This window comes from Acyrthosiphon pisum, chromosome A3, assembly GCF_005508785.2.
Source record: "Acyrthosiphon pisum isolate AL4f chromosome A3, pea_aphid_22Mar2018_4r6ur, whole genome shotgun sequence".
NCBI classification, from domain to species: domain Eukaryota; kingdom Metazoa; phylum Arthropoda; class Insecta; order Hemiptera; family Aphididae; genus Acyrthosiphon; species Acyrthosiphon pisum.
Genome location: NC_042496.1, coordinates 33329138 through 33355814, shown reverse-complemented (window position 1 = coordinate 33355814; position 26677 = coordinate 33329138). Strand labels below are relative to the sequence as shown.

The 26677-nt window shown below is 28.4% G+C and overlaps 4 protein-coding genes across 7 annotated transcripts; 2 read left to right on the top strand and 2 right to left on the bottom strand.

Annotated features, from left to right (window-relative positions):
* Window positions 1-2443: 2443 nt before the first annotated feature.
* LOC100166248 (probable nucleoporin Nup58) lies at window positions 2444-6511 on the bottom strand. Of its 2 annotated transcripts, XM_029491074.1 has the most exons (11): window positions 6263-6469; window positions 5846-5919; window positions 5714-5779; window positions 5460-5657; window positions 4543-4590; window positions 4398-4470; window positions 3875-4049; window positions 3597-3795; window positions 3311-3538; window positions 3159-3230; window positions 2444-2690 (listed from the first exon to the last, which is right to left on the bottom strand). In XM_029491074.1, the coding sequence occupies exons 1-11, from the start codon at window positions 6319-6321 to the stop codon at window positions 2659-2661; spliced, it is 1224 nt and encodes a 407-aa protein (XP_029346934.1). In that variant the 5' UTR covers window positions 6322-6469; the 3' UTR covers window positions 2444-2658. The 2 variants fall into 2 exon arrangements, with proteins under 2 accessions (XP_029346934.1, XP_008184402.1); XM_008186180.2 differs by having other exon boundaries at window positions 5714-5919; window positions 6263-6511.
* Window positions 6512-6621: 110 nt separating this feature from the next.
* On the top strand, window positions 6622-9749 carry LOC100164211 (GPN-loop GTPase 3). 3 transcript variants are annotated; one of them, XM_008186182.3, is made up of 7 exons: window positions 6622-6840; window positions 6899-6967; window positions 7328-7410; window positions 7807-8003; window positions 8074-8288; window positions 9154-9259; window positions 9325-9749. In XM_008186182.3, exons 3-7 carry the CDS (start codon window positions 7366-7368, stop codon window positions 9605-9607), a joined length of 846 nt encoding a protein of 281 aa, XP_008184404.1. In that variant the 5' UTR covers window positions 6622-6840; window positions 6899-6967; window positions 7328-7365; the 3' UTR covers window positions 9608-9749. The 3 variants fall into 3 exon arrangements, with proteins under 3 accessions (XP_008184404.1, XP_029346935.1, XP_016660999.1); XM_029491075.1 differs by having other exon boundaries at window positions 6622-6967; XM_016805510.2 differs by having other exon boundaries at window positions 6623-6840; window positions 6899-7410.
* Window positions 9750-9836: 87 nt separating this feature from the next.
* Window positions 9837-12853, bottom strand: LOC107884077. The gene is made up of 6 exons (XM_016805514.2): window positions 11378-12853; window positions 10840-10988; window positions 10596-10775; window positions 10362-10525; window positions 10188-10288; window positions 9837-9941 (listed from the first exon to the last, which is right to left on the bottom strand). Exons 1-6 carry the CDS (start codon window positions 11435-11437, stop codon window positions 9891-9893), a joined length of 705 nt encoding a protein of 234 aa, XP_016661003.1. The 5' UTR covers window positions 11438-12853; the 3' UTR covers window positions 9837-9890.
* A 1664-nt stretch (window positions 12854-14517) lies between these two features.
* Window positions 14518-25896, top strand: LOC100160096 (ionotropic receptor 93a). The gene is made up of 6 exons (XM_029491453.1): window positions 14518-14787; window positions 17603-17761; window positions 18013-18190; window positions 20285-20584; window positions 21357-21534; window positions 24712-25896. The coding sequence occupies exons 1-6, from the start codon at window positions 14773-14775 to the stop codon at window positions 25172-25174; spliced, it is 1293 nt and encodes a 430-aa protein (XP_029347313.1). The 5' UTR covers window positions 14518-14772; the 3' UTR covers window positions 25175-25896.
* Window positions 25897-26677: the final 781 nt, after the last annotated feature.

The following is a 26677-nucleotide window of genomic DNA, read 5'->3' as shown; positions in this document are numbered from 1 at the left end:
CCCCAAGCACCCCCCTAGTTGCGCCTATGATACCATTTTCTATTCACCATTCAAAATATTCTACTCTTTTTTGAGTTATTATTGGACATAAGAAAGTACTAATTTTTCAATATTTTTAAATTATTGACGATAAAATCTTTCTTTGTTGTTCTATTCCACAACATTAACTATGGTAGAAATAATCCCATTTAAATAAGTAACGAGTTTACCTAGGTTTCGGTATACGGACAATTGACACCCGGCGGTTTTGTCAATATCAGACTTTCTGCACATTATTATTATTTATTTATGTTTATATTAATTAGGTACTAAATTTATTAGATTTTTTAGGAATAAACTTGATTATTAATTATTATACTGTATTATATATGCATTTATATTTGGTGTCAATTGTCCTATTATTGGATGTCTATGTCTCGGGTGTTAAATGTCCTAGATTCCTAGACTTCTCTTAAAATGTTTTCATTAATAATAGAAGATACTGCAATTTTTATTACCATTTTTCATAATTATCATTTACCATTTTTATTTGATCCATTCCATTGTTTGATTTGATTATGTTATTTTCAGGGCTTGAAACTGAAAATATTATTTTCGATTTCGGGTATCGGTATTTATTTTTTCCGATTTTGATTTCGGTGTTTACTTGTTCTGATTTCGTTTATGTTTTTCCGATTTCAATTTCGGTTTTGATTTTTTTTTATCGGTTATTAACTAATTACGCTGTCCCAGGGGCGCCATTTCAGTTTTTTTTTAAGGTGTGCAAACAATTAAAGAGGCCAATTTTTTCCCACCTCCAGGCCAATCGTTAAAAAAACGTTTCTAGTGTTTTCAGTTTTTCATTACAGATTCATTACAGTATCAAAAACATATTTTTATAGTTAACACTTTACATTTTACCGTTCATACATAGTGTATAGTAAAGATATTTTTAGATTGATGCATATTATTATTATTATGTCTTTTGTCTAACAGTAACCAGGGGCGGAATGACCCAGGGTGCTATACACCAAGTAGCACCCCGGGCCCCCGTTTGTATTTATGATCCGGGCCTCCGATTACCACAGTCGGTATACGGTATAATACTGGTATAATACGGTATTAAACAAAATAAAAATAAAATAACATATTTCAACATCTCTACAAATAAACAATATGTTATTCTCAATTTTTTTTTTTTATGTTTACTTATAAAACTAAGGGCTCTTTCCTAATTTAGGTAGGTTTGAAAAAAAATTACGGGCCCCTAATTAATTTTGCACCCTGGGCCAAAAATAGCCAGTCCGCCCCTGTCAGTAGCCACTTACCATTTACACATATTTGTGTGTGCCAGTGGATAAAGTGATACTGATATCAATTTATCAATTATCAAATTAAAGAACACAATATTATAATATTATTTATGATTATTAGTGAATAGCTGCGGTGCATGCACAATTAAAGATTGGCAAACTGAAGGCCATCTGGCCATATTATTAATTAGGCCTAGGCCAATTGTGGATAACAAAATTACAGGGTGTACGAGTGCACACCCTGCCCCCCCAAAAAAAAATGGCGCCCCTGGCTGTCCTGTTCACAAAATTATTTTAATACTTAGTAACCATACACCACAAGCCACGGTAACTACCACCTACTACCCACCGCCTAAAAAAATATACCCAGTACCCTGTGTTTGGTGCCACTGACTCCTGTTTAACGAATGTTTCAAACTTGAATTCAATGAATAATGGTTCTGAGTGTAGACTAACTTTTTGGTTACCAAACATTTATTATAATAATATAACAGGTAGAGCTGTATTTGAACATTTTGTATCCATTATGTCTTTAACCAGAATCCTTGGTCAAATTTGATATATACAACCCTAATTCAGAATCTAGGTAATCTCAGTAGCCTTTTATTATAGAAGTGAAAGTTGTGTGATATGTATAAAATTGATAGATTAGTCTAATTTAATTCCAGAAAAATAGTGTATTCCAGTGGCGTGCCGAACTGACAAGCAAACCTGAGGCAAACTATACAATTTGATCAACCCCTCCCCACCACCAACAGTTTTTTCGCTATTTTTTTTTATTATTCAAAATAATAAATATTATTAAGTTTTTTTAGGTACAAGTTGCACATCTATACTAACACACCCACCCACCCACCCAAATTTCCCTTGAGGCGATTGCCTCAAAAAATGACTGTTCGGCACGCCACTGGTGTATTGTGCAGTTATTTTGTAGTAATTTAAAAACTAAAAATCATAGAAACGAAACATTCCAATTTTCATTAATTATAGATATCATGAAATTATTAAAAAATGGTTAGCCTAATTTAAATTGACAATGATAACCATTAATGTTGAATTAAACTATTGAATCAAATGAAAAAAATTGATTTGCTATAAAATATATATTTAATTATACTTTAAAAAAATTGAATACAATAAAGTTTTAACAATTTAGTGATCAAATACATTGCTAACAAATTAATGTAGCATCATCGTTTATTTTAAAATAATCAAAATATAACAGAAAAGTTATAATTAAGTAAAAATAAAACGTAGTTTTTACTCTTACTTAACATATTATGTTAACTGTTATTCATGGCTAGGAAAGAAACCTTGAAATTGTGTTGTATTATTTGGTTGAGTGTTCATTTCCGAATAATGAATTTTATCCAAAATTTGATCGCACGCTAGTTGAATCTGTAAATATTTTACAATTCAAAAATAATTTATTTTTTACTTTTATTCATGTATTTATGTTTTTAAAACATCTCTATATTTGAAATAAACCTTAAACAGCTTGAACATTAAAACAACAAGCATTTTAAGACAAAATTAATGGTTAGGAATATGTATTTTAGTCAATAACCTGGTTTTTTATACTTTAAATATTTAGAACTTAATTTCATTTTGAATATGATATAATATATCGTATACTATATAAGTCAATAAAAAAATATATATATATTAAGGGGACGTTACAGTGATATTTGTTATCTCCGTCTTACAAGTGCGTAACATAGTAAATCGTATGCTCAGCAGATCACGTTTATATACAGCAAATGGCACTGTAATGTCTCTTTAAGATAAAACATTTTCAAATGGTCGGCGTTAAAATAACCACAAATATATTATTATCAGAACTAATTCACATTGATCTGTACAAACCTTGGTTTTGAAGAGCACCAGGCTGGTCTAATCCAAACGTTCCTAAGTTAAGTGCTGCTGAAGCTGTTATATCTAATAAAATACAAATTTCATAGTTAAACACACACATACATAAGAAATCAAATTTTTAAATGTTTGTATTATTTACTTACTTAACCCTAAAAATGGATTAGGACCAGTAGTATCCGGACGAGATGTAAAGAAACTAGATGAACTTGGATTTTGATTCAATTGAAAAATATTTGTATTATCATTCAAAATTTCTCTTCGAAAAGACAAATGCCTTGCTTTTAACACTTGAACTTCATTGTGTATACCATGCAAATGACCAGCTAATGCAATTACATTCTTGTAATACATTTCCCCGATTCTTCTCAACTCTAATATAAAATTTAGTTTAAAACCAAATGATACTTATTTAAAGAAATTTGAACATACCATCTACCGTGACATTGTTATTATAAGGCAATGTTGCTAAATATTGTTGAGTATTTTCAATTTCATTTTTTAATATGTTTCCTTTCTCTTGTAATGATTTGATAAGCTCAGCAAAGTATTTGATATTAGATTCCATATCTGTTTGAACCATTGCTGGATGGTCATGATTACGTTGAGCAATTTCAAAATCTTGTAAACACTATTGTATAAATAATTACTCAAAATAAAAATCACCTTTTATTTTAAATTAATATAAACTAAATATTTTGTATAAATACCTTATTAGTTTCATATTTTAACTTTTCAACAGATGTTTTTTGTTTATCTAAATTATGTTCTATAAACTGTAAATTTTTTTGACACAATGTTATATCTCCTGCGACTTCATTTGAACCTTTAGATGACATGCGTGCCAATTCAGTGCTCATTGTTTTTTGTTGCTTGAGAAAATCTCTGTAAAGAAGGTTAAAATACTTCATTAGGCATATTTTAACACAGTATTGTATATTTGATTGTGTTGATGATACACGACACATCTCATCTATCATTGATATACACTTTTGCACGCATTAATATCTGATCAAAGCTAAAACTCAACAATTTAACTCATTTATCGCTACGGCATAAACAATTATGAAAATTAAAACACACTTCCACATACAATATGCAAAACATATCTTTAATTAATTGTTGTATAACTAAATATAGATACATAATATATTAACAGATATTATTTAAGTATCAACATAATGATTGTTTTTAAATAATTATACCATTAATGCTTTAAGATAAAATACTTGCTTTAAATTATTGACTAATTGTAAAATTTCATTGGGCACAGGCATTTCAAGAGCAGGTACAGCTTTATTTTGTGCTAAATATTTCATTAATAAAAACACAGATTAATTTAATATAAAAATGTATAAATTTAAAATTAACAATGTACCTTGGTTTATATTTGAAGTTGTATCTAGACCACCAAGACCACGAGAAACTAAAAAATGATAATTAATTAATATTAATTTTTTATTAAAGTTTAGTGACATATTTTTGGAGAAATTGATTTTTAATTTATAAAAGAATAATCAAAAGTCAGTGATACATTTTAAAAGTTTTTTTTTCATCACTCCAGTAGCATTATTTGAGGGGTAGCAAGGTGGGCATTTGCACCCATCTGATTTAAAGAGTCAATTGTTGGTGAAAAAATATAACAATATTGTGCAGATACTAGAAAATTATTGTCATAATAGTAATTATTATTTATAGTTTTTAGTTTGAAATATTGACGCGTTGGTTTTCTGATACAATATAAATTCTAAAAACAAAATAATTACTATTAAATTTAGCCATAATTTCTAAAAAACCTCTATTAAATAACAGTAAGTATTTAAAATTTTTCAATATTTCTATTACAATTTAGAAATTCTGTTTCACGACCACTTGAGAAAAATCTAAAATTATGCCACTGAGGACTCAGGTAGGTACCACAATTATTTGGCTCCCCACATCTTTTTTGCTATAAAATGAGTCTAGTTCTGTCTCAAACGTAATAAAAAGTTTTGTAAAATGTGAATACTATTGAGATAAATATATAATTGTGAATTAGCTTGTTAGCTGTTTTATTGGTAGTCTTAGATAACAGGATTGTGATGTTGTCAAAAACAAGGTAGTCAACAACCGGAGAGTACCTTTTTTAAAATTAAATCGTTGGTTGGTCAAAACATTTGCCCTCTCATATTAAATACTGAAATGACACCACTGCATTATTTCTTTAAAACATTGTCATTATACTATGTAGATAAAAAAAGTTTACATATTTTTGATGTGTATTTAATATATTAATTAAGTTAAGTTATAACTAACCAGGAGCAGCAGAAGTAGTAACATTAGCAGTTGTTCCTAATGTTAATTGTGTACCAGTAAGAGTTGCTGTAGGTTTGGCATTCAATGCTGTAGTTCCAAGTGAAAACGGAGAAGCAGTTGTAGCAGCTGTAGTTGCAGTTGAGCCAAAAGAAAGATTTAATGGAACATTTGAAGCTGCATTGTTACCAAGAGAAAATCCTAAATAATTAAAATTAGAATAATTTTTTTTTTCTTTACAATGATCAGTTCATTACCTGGTTTAGTTGTAGTTGTTGCTAATGTAGGATTAGCTCCAAATGTTAATGAAGTTGTAGGAGCACCTACATTACCAAATGAAGGAAATTGTGTATTTGTAGCAGGCTTATTATTAGTGGCCCCTAAGTTACCAAAAGTAGTTGTGGTCGATGATGTTGATGATGATGGCCAACTTCCTAGCGATGTTCCAAATCCAAATTGAGGACTGTTGAAAATTGATTAGATTAATTAATTATTATAAAATTAAAAATATAACAATTTAAAAATAGGAATTACACAAAACATTGCAAACAGTATATTATGTAGGTATTTCATAATCTGCAATTTTTAATAACAAATTAAATAACCCTTATCAACAATGTACATATTTAGTGTTATTAAATTATTTATAAACATATTATACATTTATGATTTAAAAGTACCTGAAATTGCTAAACATATTATGGTAAATATTTGAAGACAGTGTTAAAGTGCTAAAGTGCTAAAGTGTTTTAGCGTTTATGCATGTATTTAAAAATAGTATAAATAAATAAAATAAATATGCTTACGTTGCTGCATTTCCTGCGTTATTCGCCGGAGTAAAACCACTTAAATTAAACATAGACATGACGTTTTTGAAATTATAGGTAGTTTTAAGTTAAAAAAAAATATTTTCAATTTTGATAACAGGCCGCTTTGTATAAAAACGTCTTGATCGCGGGAGTGCGGGACTGTAAAGTGTAAACCGTAGAGTGTAAACTGTTATTATGATTTATGAAACAAAATAGTAAACAGTAATATTAATATATATATGGGTTGGACATTATCAACGAATTAATTTCCAAATTTTGCCACTGTGTCATTGAGCGCTGCCCTACGACGTTTTTTGAGGTTATGGAATTATATAGTATTAGCACAGGATGAAATTTCATCTATTCTGTGGTAGTAGAGTAGTTTAAATTTAAAATCACGATCTAATGCAGCTTCTATTCCAAATAAATATAGAAAAAGTTAAGCATTTTGGAGTTTTTCGACTATATAGATATTAAAGAATGTCACCATAGAAATAATATATTCTATTATATGTCCATGCTATAATCGGAGTAATCACTTTTCGTGGCTAAGATGTTACTCGTATTGTTCTATGGTAGTAGCTTAAATAATTATTCTTATGAGAAGTTTAAATAAAACCTTTTAATTTAAAGGAAAAAGTTACAATCTTGGATTTCAATCAAGTCCCTTGGAATGAATGTTTTGTGGAACAATTAATACGAGTCTGTGCAAAACAATCTTGTTATCACTTATCAGCTTAACACTAATGCACAAATGCACTACAAAATATAAGAATCGAAAATAACTATAATATTGTCCTAGTAGTTGTTGCACTAGCCACCACGATTTAAGTCTAATAGTATAAACTATAAGATAGTCGCTATTATAGTCTAGTAATTTTGATATTTTGATTTAATAATTATTGTAATAGTTGTAGGTATTAATAATTATAATTAATATTATACTAGAATTATTTATTATCTTTTATTTTTTATCCCTTTAGATTAAACGTAATTTTTATTATTTTGATTTAATAAATTTAAATTTTAGTTACCTATAAAAATAATTAATTTAATATTTAGGTATTTGTTGTATAAATTAAGTTACATCAATATAAACAATGAGGTATGCTCAGTTGGTGATGGGACCAGCCGGGAGCGGAAAGGTAAATTTTATAATTTATAGTGCTAATCTATGTATTATTTTATTAATTTAGAAAAATGTTTATTATCCTCATCTATTTGAGTATTTGAACTTGAATTTTTGTATTTTTTTTTTGTTTGCAGCCATAGCAGTTTCTTTATGTATTTTTGTTATTACAGTATTGTTTGTAAACATACCAAGTACTATGATTTTAAAATTGTTGAGGAAATAAATCTCTTCAACAAACCACCCTTTGTCCTATTATCTCTTTACAAAATTGGAAATAATCAAAATTTCTTATTGTTTTAACAACAAACGTTTAGTTTTTATACACATTTTCTGTCATAAATAATCCTTGTGGTCTTATTAAATCACTACATAATTATGTATTATAATAATTAATTGTATGTTTATTCAGTCCACATATTGTTCAGCTGTAGCAGAACATATCGAAAATGAAAAAAATTCAGTGATGATAGTTAATTTGGATCCAGCAGCTGAACGTTTCAAGTATTCTCCAACTGTTGATATACGTGAATTGATTCACGTTGATGATGCTATGGATGATGAAATATTGCATTTTGGACCCAATGGAGGATTAGTATTTTGTATGGAGTAAGTAAAATATTAGGTACCTACTACAGGTTAAGTATTTTATCTTAACAAAATATTATTTGACTTATAGATATTTAATAGAAAATCAAGATTGGCTTAGGGAACAGTTGGGTGAAGACGATGATGACTATATTCTATTTGATTTGCCCGGACAAATAGAACTATATACTCATATGAAAACTGTTAAACAACTGGCAGAATTACTCCAAAACTGGGGATTCAATGTGTGTTCAGTTATGTTGATCGATTCTCAGTTTATGGTAGATGGACCAAAGTTCATTTCTGGTAATATATAAAACTTTATTAATAGGGTTTAGATTTTAAAGTTATATTAATAATAACAAAAGCCCTTTAAATGTAAGAAAGCAACTAATAACATTTAAAATATAAAATAAAGCAGTTTATAACTGTTTTGTTATTTTGTTAATTTAAAAAAACTGGTTTAATTATTTTCAGTTTTTTAATAAAACATTAAAAATCTACAATATTATATTTAGATTAATTTATCATCCGATAAACAATTGTTACCAGCTAAAATATTTGTTTAGGGGAGATCCTACTTGTTAAAATGTTACGAAACATTTTTTAAATACTACTTGGGTAGCATACCCACGACCCACCCATTATAGGTATGGCCCAAAAGGAGGAGTGGGTTATCATTAGATTGGTCATGCTCAATTTCAAATTTGCATACTGTCTAAATAATATGCCTATAATAACTTGTACAGTAAAAGAGCTGATAAATATAAGGTTATATTTTTTAAAACATTATTATGTTTATCCCTTCCAACCAGTGGTGACAAACTAAAATTAAATTGGAGTTGCTATACAGTTGAGTACCCTGGACCCTCACCCACAGAATAAAATGGTGGGCGGTCGCCTCTCTTGGGTTATAGGTTCGGCACCACTGCTTCCATATTGCTGTCATGTATGCATAATTTATAATAAATCATGCATAATATGTCATACTCTCTAGATTACATTTCATTAAGCTTATCATTAGTGAAAAAAACATTTTAATCTTGCCTATGTGAGATTTCATCTTGTGGTTAAGAATTGCATGAATTAGCATTTAATATTTGCATGATATTATTATGATTATTTTTAAACATATTTTGTTAAAACCTAATTTTGTAAAATTAAATCATAGGAACAATGGCTGCTTTATCAGTTATGATTAACTTAGAACTTCCGCATGTTAATGTTCTTTCAAAAATGGATTTACTTAGTAAAACAGCTAGAAAACACTTGGACAAGTAATTATTTATTTTTATTTATTTTTATGTTTTTTTTTTTTTTAATATAAAATTGTTCAATTTAGTTATTTAGAGCCAGATACTCGTGCATTGCTGTCTGATGTTAAAAATCATACAACCTGGGGAAAGAAATATCGGTATTTAACTAAATGTATTGGTAGAATGATCGAGGACTACAGTCTTGTTCAATTTGTACCATTAAACATAAAAGATGAGGAAAGTATTTCTGGTTTACTATATACTATTAACACAATGATTCAGTATGGCGAAGATCAAGATGTTCGTATGACTGATTTTGATCAACAAGATTCAGATGATAATGCAGGAGGCGTTGAAGAATTTGATTAGGGTATATGTAGGTTACACATTTTTAGTGATACAATTTATGTATAATTAAATTTGGATAATGTTTTGAATGTGTAACTGTTACATTATTATTAATTGTGAAGACTGTGTTATTACTATTAAAGTTATACATTGATTAAATTGAGAAAATGAAAAAAAAAATATGTGTAATCATAGAATTTGATCTGTGCACTTTATTTAACTTTATCACTATATTAATAAAATACCATAATGTTAAACTAGTTTTGTAATTTAGAACTGTTCTCTACTCCATAATATCATTTATTTACTTCTTGTCATCATTAGATACTTTATGTATATCTCCAAACCGTACATCCTATAAAATAAAGTACTTTTGTTACCTGTTAGTGTTTACATAAAACAAACTATTGCATCAAACTATCAAAGATTGTATATTTTTAGAAACATTTTACTTTAAATAATTTATTCTCACTATTGCAGTGTTATTAACTAGATAACATTAAATTTTTATACACAATTTATCTTGATAATTATTATTATTTATTACCTACCTACTCATATAGTTATGAATTTTTTTCTATACCAAATGTTCTATAGTTACCTTATTTCCACTGTAGTTGGTTTTTCTACTTCGTAATGCTGCAGTAATATTGCCACAAACAATTGATTCAATGGTCAATTTGGGTTTAACTTGTTCAATTTCTTTTTATTAAAATTATCAATATTAATACCTTTTTATTCAGATTAAATAAAATAAATATATAAAATATCTTACCTGAAGTTTGATTTCCATTAAAATGATTTAAGTTTGGTAAAATGTTGCGGACATTTTTCTCGAAATTTTCAACTTTAGCCACTGGACATCCCGACAATGATAAACATCGTAATTGTTCGCAAAAGTTTAAAAAGTGTAACCTTGTCAAATCCATGATTTTATTTCTATAAAATTTACTTAACTCAAAATAGTAAACAGATTTAATATGATACCTATTTGATAAAATTTACCTACCTAGATAAGTCTAGAGTGGTGAGTTTAACCAGTGTAGAGCATAGCATTAGGTCACTAATATCATTGTCAGAGGCAAATAACTCTTCTACATTTGGTATGTTCCAAACTCCATCCAATGACTTTAGGTTGCATGAGGCTACTTTTAGAACTTTCAAATTATCAAGTTTAAAAGCAAAATCTCTGTATAGAAACATTGTGTTTCAATTACATTTCCTTTAGCTTAATTTATTACTGTAGAAATAACCTGAATGACGGAAGAAAACTGTCTGTTAAATCAAGCTCCACTAAATTTGGCACATATGTACCCAGCATACACAAACGATTTACAGACATAGGAGCTTGTAATTTAAGTGAAGTGATTTGATCCAAATTTCTGTTTTTGACAGTATCCTCCTTAAAATCCAACATTTGGTAATGTAAGTTTGTATTTTACTTGTGCAGCGTATAACAATATTGTAGATTATATAAATACATAACTAAGCGTAAAAATTGGTTAAAATATAATATTGTATTTTAAATGTTGAGGGAATGTGAAGAATTATTTCTTTTTAATGGACCAAGTTACTAAAATAAATATTTAAAAAAATTGTAATTAAAATAAGCATGTATAATTCATGTATGTTGTATGTACAAATATTTTTTAAATGTATTTACCTACTTAACGTTAATATGTACCTATATATTTGGTTTTCATTCTACTACCATATTTTATCACTGCATTTTTGAAACAATATAATTATTAATAGTTGTTATTAAATAATATATAATAAGTAATAACCTACCAATAGTGTTGTTATACCCATATTTCTGTTGTTGTTTACCTCGTCCAAGTATGATTCCATATTTTTAATAAAGTCTATAACTATTTACATACTTACATAGTACAATAGTAGGTACATAAAATAGTAATTCAACTATAATAATTTTATTATAGGTCTCAAATATTGTTTCTTCTCTTATACTTATGTCTCGGCCAGTTTCTATGGTTACCGTTGTTGAATCTTTATAATATTCATACACAACTGCCTATCCAACGAATTAAATGGTAGTTAATAGTTTATTATATTATTTTGCTATTTTTCTTCATAAAAGTAATGGTACAAACACGCATATCTAAATTCAAGTAATTTTAGTGATGTACATTAATTGTAGAATATTTTTTATACAACTATAATAGTTTACTTTATATTTAATTACCTTTTTTTTTTTTTTTTTATTGTGGTATCGAGGACTGGAGGAGGAACTATGGTGCCAGTACTTCTCCTCTATATTTAATTACCTACAATAAATATCAAAAGTATTATGATGTATGATTGTTAAAATAATTGTTATTCATTTAATGTTAATAGTAATTGTGTCTTGCCGCCTTGATCCTAATTTCTTGATAAATTATATTTATCTTTAATTAAAATAATTATCATTTAATACTATTTTTTTTTAATGTGAAGTTACTACCTAGTACCTACCTACTATACCCAGTACCTAGTATGTAGGTAGTCTAGTATCTATATCTTAACATTTCCTTAACACACGCATCTCTGTATTTTCATATTTTTATCGTTATTAAATGTAAAAGTACTATTTAAAGTAGGCAAGGCATATGTTTAGGGAAATGTTCGCTAAGTTAATTCAAATTTGATTGCAATTTTCCACCCTCGTATTTTACCACTGCACATTATTACACATTATTACAATATTGGCTACAACCACGGATTCAGATGTAATGGACTGGTGATTTTAAATTTACCCTTCCCTCTTCAGAACTAGAATATATCCGCCATTGTTACAATTGTCACGGAATCGTCTATATCCATATATATATAAATAGATACAGGACAGAATCACTCGCCGTTCATCCTCTCCAGTCCCCGGTAAAATATCGTGAAAGTCATCACTGATCATAGAAAAGAATGGCATTCTTGGTATCTATACCCATTGGTGAATATTATCGCAGTCGCATCATAACAAAATACAAATTGAGGGTAGGTACCTACACGTGTCAAACGTTAGTGTTCAACAGTGAATTAGATTAGTGTTACCGTCAAGCGTGAATAAAGACTAGACCTAGCTCTGACCAGTGGCCGAAGCTATATTCAGCTGCATACGCTATTGTTTAGAGAAGGCCCATACAGTCGAGGACCTACCCAGGGCCTAAAATTAAGATATTTTAATACAGCACACCCAATTCCACACCAAAATTTAAAATTTAAAATAATGAACATAGGTCATATAGGACCTAGAAGTGCACATGCCACATATAACTTCATTGCATAATTGTTTTTGCTTAAATAGTTATAATAAATACAATCTAAGACAATCTTCTATACAATTCTTAGATACCTATATGGCTATATGACTGAAAATTTTAAAATTAAAAACGAAATACCTTGTGTTAATATACTTATTTTATTATAAGCCGCCTAGAATATGGTGTGGTCGGTACTCGGTATTATTTTTAGTGTTAAGGATTTTTAACGAATACAATATGCTAATTAGTAATTTTCAATAATCAATATTGAATATTATTTATTAATCAAATAAAAAGCCGCAAATAAGTAGGTATTGCACACTTTTAAATTTGGTAAGTAGGTACTGCTCATTTAATATTAGCTACTGCAACATAGTGAGTGCTAATGCATTCAATTTTAGGCCCTGGGCCTACCGTGAGGTCGCACGTCTACATTATATAGGGCATCCCGACCCCAGGGTACACTGCAGTATATAAGTTTATTCAAAACATATCATAATCAGAATATTTGACTGAGTATAAATATATTTAGGTGCATATGCAGCCAAAATATTGGCAATCGGCAAATAATGATTAGAAACCATTCATAGTTGGAATTGATTACGGATGAAAACCGCTTATTAACTATGTCGTACGTTCCCGAATAATAAATACTTACTGAATAACGAGAGAAAATGTATTGGTTTTAACGATATTTTAATATGGTACTCGTCGTCGTGTGTAATAATATAAACGCGCACAAAGTTAAATTATTCTGTGACACCCTGTACTTACGCATTCTTATACGCATACGTTCGCACGGTAATCGTTAATATTTAACACATGCGTTTCATTATTTTAAAACCTATGTAATATTTTGCCTGATTGTTACGGGTAAGTAAACATCCTTTCGATGCAATCATATTTTATTCAACGTAGGAGACAGTTTTGACAGCACAACTCGAAATAAATCACGGGGTTAGCGTCGGACACGTACAGTAGACACTCATCAATCACCGAAGCTCCTATATAAGAACTTAATAATTTTTATAAGCCATAAATTCTATGGCGCTGACCAATACATTGTTGTTGGCCCTTTGCGCCAATTGGCCACCCTCGAACATTACAGAAACTACTTTACCACCACCGTGGAAATGGAGTAAGTTTAAAGTTGCCAATTTCGCATATATATTATGATTGTGGCATTTTTCCGTTCAAACAATATTGTTTCTCAAATTATTGATTTCTACACTTAAGGTAGACTTATTTTGTCTTAATATGTTGTATGTTTTTAATTGTGAACAAAAATTGAATTCAGCAAAAAAATGTCTATAGATTGCACAGAACACTTTCATTTTTATGCAACGTAAACTAACTTTAATTTTATTAGAACATTCAAAATATATGACGTAAGTTGATTACAGTAAGAATAATACGTATTCCGCAAGAATGAATAAATGCATTATAATAGTTGTTAGGACCAAGCAGTGAGCAGTATCCGTTATTTATTTATTTTAATTTAGTTTCTGAGCACAAGGCAAAATTCATCAATAGTTCCGAATATCAATGTGATCTGAAAAACAACTTTCAGATTCAATACGAAATACTGAGGGGTAAACGGTTAAAAATCGCAACATTTCCAGTAAGTGCACTTATAACATTTAAAAATAATTCTAAATTATATTTTATTTTACTAAGCATAAAAATTGAATTAGGTACCTAGTTTTAACTAAAAATAATTTTTGAAAAGTTTATAAATTGATACTTTTTTCTGTTTCACAGAATTCAAAACCTTTGAGTTGGGTCACAAAAGAAATCAACGGTACGCTTATTGGCCACGGGATTGCATTTGAAATTGTGGAAACACTTCGTCAACGATACGGTTTCACATACGATGTGGTGGTACCAACAAGAGAAACTTTGTTAAATGAAAATGGCAGCATCATCTACATGCTAGTTAATGGGGTGAGACAAAAAAAATTAACTTGAAACAAATTTATTCCATTTTTTTTATATTTAATAATTTGGGTTATTGAATAATTTTTAAAAATATAAATTTTTTTTTAATGTCCAATTTGAAACCAAATTTTTATAGACGAATAGACGATTTATATGTTTGGACTTGAAAATTATATAGATATATAAATATAAATTAATTACTACTTTATAGGTAACCTGCTACCTATGGGTTCGATAGTTTTCTTAAAATTTGTATATAATATCAAGTTAAGTATAAAAATAATACTTCCATAAATCCAGTTTCGTTTGTTAATAAAATACTATTCTTCAAGTGTATTTACTTTTTATTATTTGGACTTTTTAAACTCGAATCTTTAGAGGATAAAACAATTCAACAGTGGTGTAATAAGGGGGGAGGCCGGAGGGGGTCGTATCCCCTCCCTCATGAATTTTTTTAAGACTAGTAAACTATATTGGAATAGATACTTATTTAACTTTAAATGTTATTATTTACTTAAGGTATTAGGTATAGTAGTATATTTTTTAGAAAATAGGTATACATAAAAACCTGACTCCCCTATGCTAGCAGTATACCTACGCATGACTAAGATAATATTACTTCGTAATAAACACTAATCAGTAATTACCAGGACTCGTTACTTCATGCACTAAAAAATGCATAAATGAGCATTCAGCATATGCATTCATGCACTAAAAATTGTCAAAATATGCACTAAAAAGTTCAAAAATATGCATTTATATGCCCTAACATTTTTAAATTATGCGCTCAAAATATGCATTATGTAAAAAATCATGAGAACATTTTAAAATAATAAGAATTAATCCATAAATTAAATAAAATTCAAATTCCTCCACAAAATTTTGCAAACGGCTCGCAAGTCGCAACTATTTGTTTTTCTTTCGGCATTTTTTAAATAAAATATGAATAATGCAGTGTACACTGCAATTGTTTAATAATTATTCCCATATAATTGAATGACATTTTCAATCGAAGGTTAGCTTTTTTCATTTTTGACATGTATATATAGCTGAGGGTCATTCTAAAATGTTGTGTGACACGGAGAGCGTTTCCTTGACGTCATCGTGTGGATTGTTGAGGCTGGGAGCCTAAAATAGTATTGTATTTTTCTGACCAATTACGCGTTACAGTTTCCATGACAACCAAACAATAACAAAGATGAAATTAATGTTATAAAATATAAAGATTGAAATTCCTAGGTTGCCCCTACAGCAACTGATGATTAATATAATTAGCAACCTCATAATACTTTTTTAGTTTCTGAGCGTAACGATGAATGTAGGTATTAAATTTTTAAGACACACCTACATGTACCTACCGATGTATCTACATGCAGTATTGATTTTTCTTGATTTTTCTCTAAAAATGGCTTTTTGGGAATTGTTTGATATCGACATGATAGGTATGCACAATTTTTTTGGAATTAATAAAATCTTAATCCTTCTTGCCAAATTCTAGACTGGTTTTCTTCCATTCAGGCTTAGGTACATGATGATTTTTTCGAAATCCTGCAGTTTGGCCTGCACAACACAACCTTGATAAACAATAATCATATTAATAATCGTAATAAAATCCTACCATTTTCATTATTGTTAGTCACTACGATTTTGCCCATATGCTTTCTGTATCAATATATGATGATAATTGACTGAACACAACAAAAATATTATAATTAATACCTATATATTTTCGATACCGAAAACGATGTAAATTAACTGGAGCTATAAAACAAGTAAATATAAGGTGATGTATTCAATGATTGTTTATCTAAAAATTTACTCAAGTATTATACTCGCTATATACAAGTAATGTAAGTAATTAATAAATACTTGATGTTGGTTTGTTGAAGATGAATAAATCATTCTGAAAAAAACTAAATTATCGACAAAATGGTGTAGATAATATAGAAATACTCATTTTCAATTTACTAGAACTTATATAGGTAGGTAGTATAGTAGGTGACATAACGTATTTATTTTTAAATTACAATAATTTGATGCAGTTTTTGCATAAATTAAATAAACAGAAATTTATATAAATATTTTTAAATTTTTAATAGGAATTAGGATAAATGATAATATAAATGGAATACATTATACAATAATTTATATTGATAATACATATTTTAAATCTTTCCCATAATATTATGTTTATTCAATATATTACATCGATTACAAACTTCATTAAAAATTAAAACTTTTCTTCATTATTTTAATTGCTTTATACACAAAAAATTAATCATTTGGCAACCGTCACTTGTTTAAAAAAAATTAAAATTAATATATCTAAATTACTGTAATAACCAAAGGTATATATAAATATAATATCTATATTCTATAATACTTATCCATAATAATTATCAACATGCAAGGGACATAATTTATAAGAATGCAAATAATATTTAAATAACTATTTAATATAAAAGCCGTGGAAAAACAAGTTTTTGTTGACATGATTTGTTTAAAAAAAAAATAAAGCACATGTAGCTTGAAAATAATTATATGTGATTTATATTATCATGATTTGGTGGCCCATGATTTTTGATTACATTTTACCATTTTAGTGAATATATTTTTGTGCAACTCATAAATAAGATTATTATAATAGGTTGTACCAGTTTTGTACGTCACGTGCATTTTTATTAGGAAAATAAAAATTAGTTTTTTATGATTATCTACTTAATTTATTCTTAAATATTATAGATAGGTACATCTATTATATTATTATGGTGTATGTGTATCTATTATATTATATGTATTATATTTATATATTGTTTATAAGGAAGTAGATATGGCAGCTGCTTTTATACCTGTTTTGCCGGGACTGGACGACATTGTCAAGTGGGGCATTGATTTGACTCAGTTTCAATACGTTGTACTTATGAAAAGACCTAAAGAAAGTGCTACTGGATCTGGTCTATTAGCACCTTTTGAAATGGAGGTAGTATTATTATAAAAACCCTAGTTGAATTATCGATGATAATGATTAATGAATATTAATGATACTACAGAAAATATAATAATTTGTATTATATTATAATAGTTAATTAATAACTTAATATATTCTTTTTAAAAAGTGTTAAATTTATAAATTTACTTTTTATTTATTTTAATAAAGTATAAGTATATAATTTATTGATCCATTAATATTATAACTCAAAAATCTACGTATTATATATTGGCCTTTTATAGGTGTGGTTATTAATTTTGATGTCACTGATAGCAGTGGGTCCAATTATTTACGGCATAATGATGTTGAGACATAAACTCTGTGGTCACGATTCAGGGATAATATATTCAATACCCACGTGTGTTTGGTTCGTATATGGCGCATTAATGAAACAAGGATCATCGTTGAACCCAGATACTGGTACGTACCTATAGTTCGTTAAGCGTATGCCTAATTATTTTTATTTATTTTATTTTATAAATTAACGCCGATTGACTTTAACAAAGATAGAAACATAATACAATTATATTACAAAATAAATACAAAACAAGCTTTAAAGTAAACATATAAGAACGATATAACAATGATAGCAATTATATAAATACTAAATAGCCTAGGCCCTAGGTACGATTTTCTTATAAAGTATATACGATTCGTATACGTGCATAGAATGCTGAGGAGTGTTTAGGGTGCGTTAGTGGCAAGCTTAGGTTATTATAATTATTGACTATCTTTAATTTACAACCAAATACTATTAATTTGGATATCGAACTGTTTTAATATATGTGCAGTGTGCACTAACTATATAATATAGTTGTACATAAATAATATTTAGCCCCCACGTGTAGGTACCTACTGTACATATTATACATAGTTGTTGCCACGGCTGTAGATGTAGGTATGTATAGAATATATGTAGTAATTACTAATTATTATCTACCTATATAATATACAGGGATTAAGTTTATATTTATTATTCTAGTAGTTATATGGATGTATATTTATAAAATTATTTGATACAACTGTATAATATTTTATTTTATATTTAACCAGCTGATCCTACGCACTTAGTTGCACGTACAAAATTACAACTCTTAAAAAAATTGTGATCGTTTTTTTATCATTTTTTTTATTATATTTCATGTAAACATGAATATTAATGTAAAGTACCTATCGTTTAGTTTTAAAAACGTACTTCATTACTTATTAACTTGTCGAATAAAAACAACACAATTTAAATTCTGAAAAAGTGTTGATTGGGTAGGAAATAAAAATGAGAAATTTGGATGTAAATTAAATTAATAATATTGGGTACTAACTATTAATTTAAAGATTATAATTTATAAGTACAAGAATCTTCCCCCCTCCACTATAGGTTGTGACAATGCAATTCAAATAATATTTTTGAGTAATAAGAATTATTTAAGTTTATATAGAACGTTCAAAATAGTATACAGGTGGAACTTCAGGGGCGCCATTTGTGGGGGGGAGGCAGGGTGTGCACCCGCACACCCTGTAATTTTGTTGTCCACAATTGGCCTAGGCCTAATTAATACTATGGTCAGATGGCCTTCAGTTTGCCAATCTTTAATTGTGCATGCACCGCAGCTATTCACTGATAATCATAAATAATATTATAATATTGTGTTCTTTAATTTGATAATTGATAAATTGATATCGGTATCACTTTATCCACTGGCACATACAAATATGTGTAAATGGTAAGTGGCTACTGACGGGGGCGGACTGACTATTTTTGGCCCGGGGTGCAAAATTGATTAGGGGCCCGTAATTTTTTTTCAAACCTACCTAAATTAGGAAAGAGCCCTTAGTTTTATAAGTAAACATAAAAAAAAAAATTAAGAATAACATATAGTTTATTTGTAGAGATGTTGAAATATGTTATTTTATTTTTATTTTGTATAATACCGTATTATACCAGTATTATACCGTATACCGACTGTGGTAATCGGGGGCCCGGATCATAAATACAAACGGGGCCCCGGGGTGCTACTTGGTGTATAGCACCCTGGGCCAGTCCGCACCTGGTTACTGATAGACAAAAAACATAATAATAATAATATGCATCTATTCTATCTAAAAATATCTTTACTATACAGTATACACTATACAGTATACACACAGAATGTATGAACGGTAAAATGTAATGTGTTAACTATAAAAATATGTTTTTGATACTGTAATGAATCTGTAACGAAAAACTGAAAACACTAGAAACGTTTTTTTAACGATTGGCCTGGAGGTGGGAAAAAATTGGCCTCTTTAATTGTTTGCACACCTTAAAAAAAAACTGAAATGGCGCCCCTGGGTGGAACGCTGGTGGATTTGCCACTTTGTGTCACTTTAAGCCCTGTATATATATTTTCTATACATATATGATAGGTATAAGAACTTACCTAGGTGTATGAATAAATAATACATTTGTATCTGATATTATGATGTTTGGTTATAAAATTAAATATTTTGAAGATTTCATACTATACGTTTGTGTAGATTCTGCAAGACTCATATTTGCCACATGGTGGATATTCATAATGATATTGACTTCATTCTATACAGCCAATTTGACTGCGTTTTTAACACTCTCCAAATTTACTTTACCCATAAAAAGAATAGATGATATTGCGAGTAATGAGTACCGATGGATTTCTTCAGAGGGTAGCGCCGTCGAGTACATCGTCAAGGTGGACAACGATCTGAAGCCACTCAAACAATCAATGTTTGAGGGAAATGGTCAATTTATGGTTATAAATATCGACGAAATTGATACAATTTTAAAACATATTTCGTCAGGTAAAAAAATAAAATAAAGTATATGTAATATATTTTTTGATGGATATAATTCATATTTAATATATAATTACGCTGTATAAAATTTAGTTGCTTCGATTCTATATACTGTATGTCTGTATATACAATTACTCAATAAACAAAACTTTGGGTCGTAGCCATTTTCCTTCAAAAATCAGATATACCGTATTCCTCCACATTGTCACACTCTATTATTAATTTAAATCAGTGCCTATCATCTTCTAAATATTATTCTATGGATTAGTAATAATACTAATTAGTATGTACCTATAGGTAAACATCAAATATGAAATATGAAATTCATAAAAATAAAAATTATTGTAATACAACACGTCAATATAGTAAAATAATAATTTTTATGATAATTTAGAACTAACTGAAATACATATATAATAACTTCAAATTAAAATATATTTTACATATTGACAGCAATTTGTTCTTCACGTATATAATATTAACATTAGGAATGTTATGTATAAGAATACAAATCAAATAATTTGTGTTATCATTTCATAGTTTCATACATAATACAAATAAAATAAATATTTTTTATGTTTTAAAAGTAAATAAAATACGATCTTAAAAAATTTGAAAGAAAATGATGGACGTGATTCTAGTGAAACAAAATGTATGGAGTAAAATGTAAAGTACCTATCTATATATTTTTGTGAAGGAAAACGGTATCTAATTTTTGGAGAAAAATGTTCTACCCTACTTTTGGATAAATATTTTTTCACATTATACAAAATTACAGGAACGTTGCTTCTACACGATAAGAATTGGTTAAATTTTTTAATGTTGCGCATCGAAAGGTCAATAACGGATGACAAGGAACGGTGTCGCTATGTATTGACCACAGATCCATATTTGACAAGATCAATGTCATTTGTCTATCCTAAACACAGTATTTTACCACCACTTTTCAATCCAATGTAAGTGTTTATCCACACAATTATCTACTTACATATTATTATAATGTAATAGGTAATATATACTATAGTCTAAAACAAATGTTACTATAATAAGTTTTGGAAAATCTAAAATGTAATGATAATTTATGATTTACGTTTACAATTTTTCATGATCGTCTCATAACACACACAAATCTATTAATCCGTGAATTAGCATCAAACAAATTTCTTGGTAATCCTCACCGATGACTAAAAAGAAAATAGTGCAGAGATATCCTAAACAACTAATATAAAATTAAAAAAAAAAAAAAATGAATGGTTAAAAAAGTAGTTAGTCAAGTCATTAGGAAGTGTCATTACTGGGTGCCTTCTTCCAACAACGTATTTTTTCCAATGTCACTGTAATTTAGTCCATATTCTTATTGTGCCTCAGGGTACATATTGTATATTTCTTATAAAAAAAAAAGTTTACAATTTAATAAAATTATTATATAAAATGCCTGGGTGCTCGACCAGACGTTCTATAAATTATAACATTCCTCTCAGGAGTTTGGTACCCCCATCACTTCCTCTTTGGAACTTGTTTAATTTATTCCTTTAAATATTGAAGAATAATAATTTACGGCATTTATTAACAATATCCATATTATACAAGATTCAAAATATAACAATAATATGAAAATCAAGTATATGCTTGAATAGTATTTGGCAAGAGGAAGCAAAATATACACTATTATTTATTGAATTTGAGTATTTTGTTTGTGCCAAAGTATCTACTCTATTTATCCACGTCCCCTTGAATTTTATTTTTTAAACTGTTAATATTCCTTTTACTCATATCTACGCATACTATATATGAGCTTATGTTAGTATAGAATTTAAATATAATCAATAATTATATACTTACATAATATATTGTAATTTAAATTAAATTTAAATTCTTACTATAAAAGTTGCTTATCAATATTTAATACCCAATGATTAGTATTATCTATTTTACAATATAAAATATAACAGAAGGAGAAGGATATCTGGTATACTTAATAGAATTAATTTAGGTATACAGAAATTGTTTGATTAATTATATTTTTTATACGTCGCAATGTTATACTATAAAATAAATAATAAATATATATAACAATAATGTTATATATTTTACAACTTATTAGTTTTTACGGTCAGTAAATATAACTAGTTAATGGTAAACTATATAGTATTAGCAAAAGGTTATCTTATCGAAACTCGGGAATAATAAGACGATTGTTAAAATATTTAATAGTAGAATAATAGTTTATTTTATTTAAGTATTTTTATGATAGATAGATGACGTATAATAATGTTAGTATTTTTTGGTCAAAGGATCTGGGTAAGATTGATACACAAAAAATTGTCAAATAAATTGTCCTGCATTTTTTATTTTGAGAAACGCTAATTATACATGCCTATTAATATAACATAATGTACATTAAACGAATGGTAATAATAAATATTTTAAAAAATCATTTTACATTTTTCCGATTACTATAAATTCTGATTTCTGCCTACACGGAAAAACCAAACAGTTGTTTGTACTATAAAAATAGTAGGATTGACTGTACATTATAATTGTTATAGGGATAGCTATAAGGTTAGTCAGATTTACAAAAATATCATAGTTAAGTTATTATAGTTATTCCAACTGAAATATGCTAGTTAATATATTTTTTAATTAATTCAAACATTAAAAACTGCATTAAACTATAAAATATAGTAAACATTACCATAACAAATTACTATATTTACATAGTCATAATAAGTAAATCATTTTAGTTATTTTACCTATTAAATAGTTATATCTACTATAATTTGTTTAACTATAATATTATAGTAATTTTTTTTCCCTGTATATATTACAGAGAATCTGTCATCGTGTTTGTGGAACGGCCAACGGGCCTAACAAAACAAAATATTAGTTATTTATAATATTTAATATATGTTACAGACAATTTGGTCCTGCCCGGAAAATTTAACCCTAACCTGTTACGAAACAAATTAATATTTCATTTAAATTTATTATTACTAATAATTATATATTTATATGTTATTTATGGAAAAAAAATAAAAATAATGTGAGCAAGGGGTACCCTTTGTTGTTAAGTATACGTGTCGAGTGGGTCACTGTAACAAATGTGTTAAATTACTTAAATCTGTTTACAAAAAATGATTCTGAACATCAACGGTTTGTCAGCCTATATTAATATACCTATATATTTTTAATTTTATGATATTGTTGTTATTATAAAGCAATGTATTTTACTATTATAGTAATAAAGTAAGTTGAGTTAATTTTTGCCGAAAACATTGCATTTGAAAAATGTAAATGTCATTGTGTGTATAATATATAATAATATACTTTAAAGTTTCAAGTATACACGAATAATATTTTTAATTACAACAAAATAACTAAGATCGTTATGATCCGTTAAAATATCTACAGTGTGTTCATAATATTATAATTTTGTTTAGGATTTTTGGTTACAATATATAATATTAAATATATGAATTGCTTACAAGAAACCCTGTTTCAAATTTTCAATCCTTTAAAAATTGAATATTTTATAAATCTTAAACTACAAAATGGTTTGTATACTTTCGTGATTTTGACGAATTTTGTCAAAGTCTAAACTACAAATGCTTATAAGGAAAATGCGTGCTTATTTATATTTAATATTATTAAATTGCTAAAATAACAACTTATGCGGCAACCTAAATTAAATTGTATTAGGTATTGTTTTATATTATTAATTATTTGTTTGATTTTTTCCAAAAATATTTGGTAATAAAATCAGTTTTTACTTTTTAGTTAAAATATATTTTATACGAAATGTAGGACAAAAATTAACTTGTTTGTGTTCGCGATAATAGTTGGACGGGCAGAACAAAATTGTCCGTAATATAAAATCATTACAATAAAATAAGTAATAAGTAATAATTTATACAATTAGGTACCTATCAATGGATCATATTATAGATTTTATTAAATTATAGATTTTAATTTATTTTTGTTTACAATTGGAATATAGATTTGTGCGTATAAAAATCGTAAAACGATTATGATTTTGAAATAAATAATCAATTTTTTCAATTGAAATATTACTAATTTACAAATTGAATGTTATTAAAAATGAAAATGATAATTTTGATGTCATAAACGAGCAGAATGCTGTCATACATGGAGTCGGGCATCGTGAGGCATTTGCAGACCAAAGACTTGCCGGAGGCGGTCATCTGCCCGCTGAACCTGGGCAGCAAGGAGAGGCAGCTCCGAAACTCGGACCTGTATACCACGTACGCCGTTGTGGTGTGCGGGTTCTCGATGGCCGCGGCCGTGTTCACGCTCGAGCTGCTGTCCACGCGCACCGGTTGGTTCGTGGCCGCCGACCTCGCCCGTCGCTCGCACGATCCTCTGCGCAGTGGCGCGGTCCGGTGCGAGATCTCGGTCTTCGGCCAGCCGTCAAAGGCCATGTACCCGTTCAGCCACCGGGACAACGTCATGAACGCCGCGTCCGCCACGCATTTTCCCTTTCGCGGATCGTCATCTTCGACATCGTTGCCGTCATCATCGTCGTCGCCGTTTTTGTTGTTGGACGGCAAATCGTCGTTGCGGCGATTTCAATACTGATCCTGCGGTAGGCCGTAGCTGATATACCTATTCTATAGCTGTATAACCCGAGAGAAAATGACAAATAAAAAATACAATGCTATTTTATTGGTGTCGTATCTCGGTTTTAGCTAGCTGTGTTGATACCTCAGACACTGGAAAATCACGACCAGTCTACCTATAGCTTTGTGAACTAATTCTATCGAAATGGCAATCCACCTGCAGTGGTACACAAACATACAAACGTGCACATAAAAAAATTCGGGTGCAGCATTTAAAACATAAAACATAATATATCCACAGTGACGTGCAATCTCAGTTTTAAAACATTTCATAAATGTAATAACGTAATATTATACTTTGTGTAGCTATAATTCAACAAAATATTATTTTTTATTATTTTTCATGGGGCCCCGCTATTTGTAACGCCGTCCCTGTTCATATCTAAGTCTTGAGTTTTACTTACCAGTTACCACCGTTAAAAAAAATTGAAATGCATATGCACAATATAACGTTTGAAAATATAATTGTGTGTATAAAACATAATAATAAACTACCTAGTTTAAACATTTCAAGTACAGGTCACGAATAATATTTTTAAATTACAACAAAATAACTGAAATCGATCTTCTTCGCGTTACACTCTACACCTTCTGTATAGCAAAGCAGTTAGGCATATACTTTACGACTTTTTTTAAGCTAATTTATTTTAGATGTATATTTTTGTTACATATTTGAATAAATATAAATTATATAATATATAGTAAACTTTAAATTTAAATAATATAATATAGATTTAAGAAAATTATAAAGTGAGTGGATTCGTAACACAACAACCTAATAAATACTGTACGGTTTTGTCCTGTATTATATTTTATGTGTATATATTTGAACATCCTATATTATAAGGTAGGGTTTAAGCCCAACTTTAGGGTTCAATTTCTGTTGAGGGGGGCATAGTCCTTACAAAAAACCAATGCAACTAATGTAATTATAATCTATATATTTTATTTTTCAGCAAGTCTTACTACCAGTAACTCGTTGTAATTGTTGAGAAAATCATTGTAGCTAAATCTACAAGCCTGGGAAAGTTATATTATAATATTTAAAAAAAAACTAATGAGTTGTGTATTTATTTTACGTAAAAATATAGTAACTTAGTTAGATTAAAACATAAATGTATACGTTGTTACCTATAAAGAAAGCAGTATTAAATTGTAATAAATATGACCCAATAACAAAATATTTTTAATTTTTATGATATTAAATTAATTAACTAATTAATTAATTTCTTTTTTTTATAAATAGTTAGTGCCCAGCATTGGCTATCTATGTTTGGGAGGGAGAGGGGTCTCCTAGGTTATAGGAAGTCACAGTGGCTGATTTAAGGAAAAAAATCCTGCCAACATTACAAATGGTTCAACTGAACAAATACTCTGCTGGATTAGAACAAAATTGTGTTGTACAATTAATTATGTCAGTGAATATTTTCCACGTGTTATTCAGTTATCGTCTACCAATTTA

Excerpts from the sequence above, each read along its gene's own strand:
- LOC100166248 (XM_008186180.2), bottom strand. The coding sequence starts at position 6,321 with ATGTCTATGTTTAATTTAAGTGGTTTTACTCCGGCGAATAACGCAGGA. Across the intron at positions 4,471-4,542 it reads AACTTCAAATATAAACCAAG|CACAAAATAAAGCTGTACCT; the intron begins GTACATTGTTAA and ends TGAAATATTTAG. Across the intron at positions 3,796-3,874 it reads TAAAATATGAAACTAATAAG|TGTTTACAAGATTTTGAAAT; the intron begins GTATTTATACAA and ends TTTATACAATAG.
- LOC100164211 (XM_008186182.3), top strand. The coding sequence starts at position 7,366 with ATGAGGTATGCTCAGTTGGTGATGGGACCAGCCGGGAGCGGAAAG. Across the intron at positions 7,411-7,806 it reads GACCAGCCGGGAGCGGAAAG|TCCACATATTGTTCAGCTGT; the intron begins GTAAATTTTATA and ends ATGTTTATTCAG. Across the intron at positions 9,260-9,324 it reads GCTAGAAAACACTTGGACAA|TTATTTAGAGCCAGATACTC; the intron begins GTAATTATTTAT and ends TGTTCAATTTAG.
- LOC107884077 (XM_016805514.2), bottom strand. The coding sequence starts at position 11,437 with ATGGAATCATACTTGGACGAGGTAAACAACAACAGAAATATGGGTATA. Across the intron at positions 10,526-10,595 it reads ACCACTCTAGACTTATCTAG|AAATAAAATCATGGATTTGA; the intron begins GTAGGTAAATTT and ends TAAATTTTATAG. Across the intron at positions 9,942-10,187 it reads CCAACTACAGTGGAAATAAG|GATGTACGGTTTGGAGATAT; the intron begins GTAACTATAGAA and ends TTTATTTTATAG.
- LOC100160096 (XM_029491453.1), top strand. Across the intron at positions 18,191-20,284 it reads ATCGTTGAACCCAGATACTG|ATTCTGCAAGACTCATATTT; the intron begins GTACGTACCTAT and ends ACGTTTGTGTAG. Across the intron at positions 21,535-24,711 it reads CCACCACTTTTCAATCCAAT|AATGCTGTCATACATGGAGT; the intron begins GTAAGTGTTTAT and ends ATAAACGAGCAG.